The 6,769-nt window shown below is 45.1% G+C and overlaps 1 protein-coding gene across 1 annotated transcript; it reads right to left on the bottom strand.

The window, feature by feature from the left end:
• Positions 1–477: 477 nt before the first annotated feature.
• Positions 478–6,398, bottom strand: LOC136587373 (uncharacterized). The gene is made up of 2 exons (XM_066585944.1): positions 3,455–6,398; positions 478–584 (listed from the first exon to the last, which is right to left on the bottom strand). The coding sequence occupies exons 1-2, from the start codon at positions 6,396–6,398 to the stop codon at positions 484–486; spliced, it is 3,045 nt and encodes a 1,014-aa protein (XP_066442041.1). The 3' UTR covers positions 478–483.
• Positions 6,399–6,769: the final 371 nt, after the last annotated feature.

The following is a 6,769-nucleotide window of genomic DNA, read 5'->3' as shown; positions in this document are numbered from 1 at the left end:
TGCCCTGCCAGAACCACAAGTTTTTCCCGGTTCATACGGCAAAGGTGCCCCATTAATATTTGTGGTGACTTTGGCCTTGGCCCTGTCAACTCATGTCATGTGTCCCTTTGCTCGTAGGAACATGGACAGCAGGATTTTAATTACCATCTCACTTGAGTCTGGCATGGTCTTGTGTGCGCTTTTTGCCAACAGGGGGCAGGTTTTCATCAGTGACATTGAAATGGCTCTGCACAACGTGTGTGCGGCCCCTGTGGAAAACTATGGATTCAAGATTTCTCCAGTAGTAGATCATGAGATGATGATGGGGAAGTCCTCTAACTGGCACTCAGCAAAGAGGGATGCAGGTGGTGAAAGGAAATTCAGGCCTAACACTTGGTCCCTAACAACCAACTAATCTAGAATTGCAACCTCTAACTACCTATTGTCTGTCAGAAGCCTAAAGCCTCTTTTACATGGACCGACAGTGTAATTGTTCTGTCCTCCCTATGAGTGGAGCATAAGTAGACAGGCAGATAACCTTCCCTGCAACACAATGACGATGGAGCAATGTCCGCTTTCAACTTTATTGCAAGGTAGAGGTAAAACTGTAGAACAAAGAAAATGATGCACTTAGCAATGTACACTAACATAGCAGTACATAGAATACATTACATACATGTGAGAAGACAGGAAGCATGTAATACAGCCATGAGGGATGATAAGTGTGCATGCGCATACACTAGGACACATGCTATGCTATCTGAATAACACACACAAGACTAGAAACTATAGAAGTGGTATAATCATGGAACTGGAAACATATATACACAGGATGCTAAGAGTAGGACATCAGGTAGAAGTTATCACATACCGACGATGCCGCTGTGAGCCTGGATAATAAAGGTTTGCAGAGGGTCTCTAGAGCAGTCCAGACATGGAGGGAATGTGCCAGAAAATGGCTACTGTGGGCTGAGCTGATGATGTCACTGAGGTCATGGGTAAAAGGTACAGCATCCCTCAGAGGACAAAATACACTGAGGCTCAGTATATGAATGCACACTAGATGGAGCCCTAACAGAAAGTCCATCTAATAATGCCAGAAATAAAGCAATATCATATACCTTATACAGTACAGACAATTTTACTGAACAGAGACTGCCAAAGGCATGACACTCCCCGTCTGGTAACCCAAGGTTACCACATTAAGACCTCTTCGTTGTGAGTAATAAAATTAGTTCTGTAACAGGTCTGAAGAAGAGTTTAGGCTCATTTTGTTTGCACAATTTGACTTCCACCTTTCTGACTTTCCCGTCTTCACTAGGAAAAACCTTGGTTATGAGTCCCATAGGCCATTCGTTTCTTTTTGACTGAGAGTCCTTGACAAGAACAACATTGCCAACTTCCATGTTGGGTTTACTGGAATGCCACTTATTCCTAGTCTGTAAAGTTGAGATGTATTGTTTCCTCCACTTTTCCCAAAACGCATTTGCCAAGCTTTGTACCCGTCTCCATTGACACTTGTACAAGTCTTTAGAATCAAACTCACCAGCAGGAGCTGTAATTGCATCGAACTTTTGCGTGAGTAGAGTAGAAGGAGTTAGCAAAGGAGGGTCATCTGGATCTCTGGATATTGGCATTAATGGTCTCGCATTTATGATAGCTACTACTTCAGCCATAAGAGTTGTGAGGGTCTCATGGGTGAGTCTTGAAGTGCCCTCGTGGAGGAATATCGAATCAAGGATCCTACGTGCTATGCCGATCATACGCTCCCATGAGCCGCCCATGTGAGAAGAATGTGGAGGGTTAAATGACCATGTGCAACCTTGGTTCGCAAGATATCTTCTTACATGGTCGCTGTCAATGTTTGAGGGAATATTCAACTCTTTACACGCTCCAATGAAATTGGTACCTCTATCAGAACGGATTTGCTTGACTGGACCTCTTATAGAAATGAAGCGTCTTAATGCATTTATGAAGCTGGATGTGTCCAAAGACTCAATAACTTCTATGTGCACTGCCCTGATGCTCATACAAGTGAATAGGACAGCCCAGCGTTTGCTGTTTGCTTCGCCTCCTCTAGTGCGCCGTGTGGTGACGGACCATGGGCCAAACACGTCGAGCCCAACATTTGTGAAAGGTGGTTCAGTGCTGAGTCGGTCAGCAGGGAGACTAGCCATTTTCTGCGACTGAAACGTACCACGGAGTTTCCGGCATGTAACACATCTGAAAATGACATTACTCACAAGTCTTTTGGCTCCAACTATCCAAAATCCAGCTGTACATAGAGCTCCCTCAGTGAACAAACGTCCCTGGTGTTTAGTCTGTTCATGGTAATGCCGCACAAGTAGAGACGCAACATGATCGTTAGGGAGTATTACAGGATGGCACTCGTTACTATCAAGCTGTGCATTTGAGACACGTCCTCCAACTCTCAACAGTCCATTAGCATCTATATATGGGTCAAGTTTCCTGAGGGAACTATCTTTAGGCACATTCTTTTGATTTTGGAGTGATTCTAGTTCTCTTGCGTAAATCTCTTGTTGCACACAATGGATGACAACGTCCTTGGCCTGTGTAAGTTCATCCACTGTATAGCCCTTTGGACAGCGGTGCCAACCTCTGCAATGACTTGATCTTGCTGGCGTGGCTCTGAAGGTTCTGGCGATATGAATTAAGCAACTTACAGCGCGGTTTAGTGACTTCCAAGTTGAGAACCTGTTAAAACGTTTAGATCCCAGCTGTTTGCTAGAAAGTGTCGTAATGAGCGTGGAAACTTGAGGGCGAACCTCTGCATCGGAATCTGGGTCTAGCAGTTCATAGGTGCTTTTCTTGTGAGTATCCAGTACTGGTTTATAAAGGAAAGTTGGCCCTGTGAGCCATGTGGTATCTTTAAGGAGTGGTGCTGGTACAGCTCTTGTAGCATGATCTGCTGGGTTGTGATCAGTCGGTACATAGCGCCACTGAGTAGGTTTTGATGACTTTCTAATCCTATGGACTCTGTTATGCACATACACATAGAATCTCCTAGACTCATTGTAAATGTAGCCCAGCACTACTTTGCTATCTGTATGAAATTCTGTGTCATCAAGTGTCATATCTATTTCTGTCACAATGAGTTCAGCTAGTTCTACTGCCAGAACGGCAGCACAAAGCTCCAGCCTCGGTATGGTAGGCTCAGGAGATGGTGCCAGTTTTGCCTTTCCAATCACAAACCCAATATGTGTCTGGCCCTTAATGTCAATCGTTTTGAGGTAGGCAACTGCAGCAATTGCTTTCACTGAGGCATCACAAAATACACACAGCTCTTTAGACTTGACCTCTGCAATAGGCACGTGTGCATACGGCCTAGGAACGTGTAGGTCGGATAATGCTACCAGGGAGTCTCTCCACTTTACCCACAATGTCTCCTTCTCTGGGGAAAGTGGGGAGTCCCAATCGCATGTATCTGCAGTCAAGTCTCTGAGCAGCATCTTACCTTGAATGGTCACGGGAGCTGCAAACCCAAGCGGGTCGTAGATGCTGTTGATCGTAGATAGGACACCGCGTCGTGTGAATGGTTTTGGCTTTTGATCCACCTGAAAGGTAAAGGTGTCGTTGTTGAGGTCCCAGTTGAGCCCTAGGCTGCGCTGCAAGGGTATTGTGGCCGTTGCCAAGTCTAGATCCTTCAGGTCATTGGCGTGATCTTGAGTGGGAAAGGCTTTCATGACAGCCTTGCTGTTTGAAGCTATCTTATGGAGTTTGAGGTTCGAACAAGCAAGCATACTTTGGGTTCTTTTGAGTAGGTCGATTGCTGCATCTGGTGATGGAAGTGATTTCAGGCCATCGTCCACATAAAAGTCTCTTTCTACAAACTGCCTGACATCTTGTCCATATTCTTCTTCACCTTCTCGGGCAGACCTTTTGAGTCCATAGATGGCGACTGCAGGAGACGGGCTGTTGCCAAAAACATGTACTTTCATTCGGTATTCCATTATGTCTTTGGTTTGGTCGTTGTCTTTAAACCAGAAGAATCTCAAGAAGTTCCTATGTTCTTCTTTCACTAGAAAACAATGAAACATCTGCTGTATGTCGGCAACAATGGAAATTAATCCTTTACGGAACCTAATGAGCACTCCTAATAGTGTGTTATTGAGGTCTGGTCCGGTCATGAGAGCATCATTGAGGGAGACTCCTTCATACTGTGAACTGGAGTCAAATACTACCCGGATCTGTCCTGGCTTCTTAGGGTGGTAGACACCAAAGATTGGCAGGTACCAGTGTTCCTCCTTTTCTCTTAGAGGTGGAGCAACTTCCGCATGACCGTTTCCAAATATCTTCCCCATGAATGTGAAGAAATGTTCACTCATATCTGGCCTTCTTAGAAGGTTGCGTCTGAGTGAGAAAAAGCGCTTCAGTGCTTGATCTCTGTTGTCGGGGAGATGGCGTCTCTGAGTTTTGAAAGGAAGTGGTGCCACCCAATTGTTTGCTTCATCTTTGAAAAAGCCTTGTTCCATTATGTCCAAGAAGGCTTCGTCTTCAATAGAGGGGGCGATTTTGTGGTCGTCCTTTGTCCTCTGGAACACTGTGCACCCTAAGTGGTCTCTGTCTTCGTCACAGAAATGGGTCCCGATTTCCGTAGAGTCAGAGTATGAAATACTGCTAGGTGTGTCTCTTATAAGGAACCTGTTAGGACAAGGCTGGAAGAAGGATGGACGTCCATTTTCCAGTGTATTAGTGCAATAGGAATTTACCGTGGATGGTTTGTGGACATTTCCTAGGCAGACGTCACCTACAATGACCCATCCTAGGTCTAGTTTCTGTGCAAATGGAGAATTGTGAGGGCCATTTACCTGTTTTCTGACCTTGTGGACTCTTATGATGTCCCTTCCAAGCAGAAGCACTATTTGAGCCTTAGGATCTAAGGCAGGGATGAGATGGGCCATGGTCTTCAAGTGCTTATGTGGTAATGCTGCTTCAGGCGTTGGAATCTCCTCTCTGTTGTTTGGAATTTGATTACATTCTATCAGTTTAGGTAGAGGCAGGGATGTTTCACCATCCATGGATTCTATTTGAAAACCAGTAGCTCTTCTTCCGGCTTCTTCAGTCACACCTGTGCAAGTCTTAAGTGAATATGGAGAGCTATGTCCTTCAATGTCGAAGATGTCGAAGAAAGTAGAGCTGGCAAGGGACCTGTTGCTTTGATCGTCAAGAATGGTATACAACCTTACAGCCATTTCTTTGTGTCCAATTGGATAAACTTTAACAAGACAAATCTTAGAGCAGGATTTACCTCTGAGGCCCTCTCCACAGACTTGGGTACACTGGGGTGACACTTCAGGAAGTACTGTGACTTTCTCCTCCCCGCCATGCTCTGTAGCCTGGTCTGAAGGCGTGAGAGTCCATGGGGCGGGCTCAGGATGTAAGGCCGTGGTATGCTCCTTACTATGACATTCTGAACACTCGATGTTTGCTGTACAGTCCTTCGCCCTATGAGATGTTGAGGCACAACACTTGTAGCAAATCTGGTTTTCCTTGAGAAAGGCTTTCCGGTCCTTAAGAGTTTTTTCCCTGAATCCTCTACATTTCTGCAATGGGTGAGGCTTCTTATGTAGAGGGCAGTCTTTGCAAGGGTCTCTTGTTGAGGGATGCACAGCAGATATGCTGGTTTTGTGTACTGCAACAGGTGTAGCTTTCAGGTTACGAAGTGAAGCAGGTTTGTTAGTTCTGATGTAAGTGGTTTCAAATGTTGAGAAGTCAAAACTTGGGTCGTTCCTAGTCTTTGATTGTTGGCTTATGAAATCCACAAAAAAGGAGAATGGAGGGAATGAGACGTTGTGCTGTTGTTTGTACTTGGAGCCTTGAGTAATCCACTTTTCTTGTAGACTGTAAGGTAATTTCTGTACAATGGGGTTGACACCACGTGCTGTGTCTAAAAATGCGAGACCTTGCAAGTCTCCTTCACCTTTAGCAACTTCGAGTTCCATCAGCAGGTCACTTAATTCTCTCAGCTTCTGAAATCCTTTATTGGGAATCTTAGGAAAATCCTCAATCCTTTTGAAGAGTGCATTTTCTACCACTTCTGGTGAGCCATAACACTCCTCCAGTCTTTCCCATATCATTTTTAGTCCTCTGCTTGGGTAGTTAATGTTGATGTCTCTAATTCGCTTTGCATGTTCTGCTGACTCGTTGCCTAACCATTTGACTAGGAGGTCAACTTCTTCACTTACAGACAGGTCGAGATCTTTGATCATATTTCTGAATGACGAACGCCATGCTCTATAGCCTTCAGGTCTGTCATTAAACTTCGTGAGTCCTTTAGTTATTAGCTCACGTCGTGCAAAGAATTTGACGAGGTCTGTCATACCTTGATCTCTGCGTGGTAGATCTGAAGGTAAGTTGCTTTGTGGAGGTCCTATTGAGTTACAGCGATTCTTTGACATGCTGCTATGATAATAGTCACAGTCTAAAGGTTCATTCTTATTGGTGGCGACCGTGGTACTCCAAACATTTGTTGGTTCAAGCTTAGGTTGTACTGAGGGCCGACTGAATATCAAACTGCTATCTAATTTGATGTTGGGCATTTGGTGTGCTGAGGTCACTTGCTGTGTTACCGGTTGCTGGTGGAGCTCTTTTTGGAGGTTTGACTCCTCTCCCGGATCTGAGCACGAGTCGTTACCCGACTTGGCATGTAGCTGAACATAGTCTGAAGTACGCTGGAGATTGTCTTGGTGACCAGAACTGCGCCTAGACATGTTGCTGAATCTTTCACTTGCGTAGATCGCTGCTTCTTCCAAAGCCTCTGCTTCGGCCA

This window comes from Eleutherodactylus coqui, chromosome 13 (genome assembly GCF_035609145.1).
Source record: "Eleutherodactylus coqui strain aEleCoq1 chromosome 13, aEleCoq1.hap1, whole genome shotgun sequence".
Classification (NCBI taxonomy): Eukaryota; Metazoa; Chordata; class Amphibia; order Anura; family Eleutherodactylidae; genus Eleutherodactylus; species Eleutherodactylus coqui.
The sequence above is the reverse complement of the archived record's forward strand: the minus strand, read 5'-3'. Positions and strand labels throughout refer to the sequence as shown.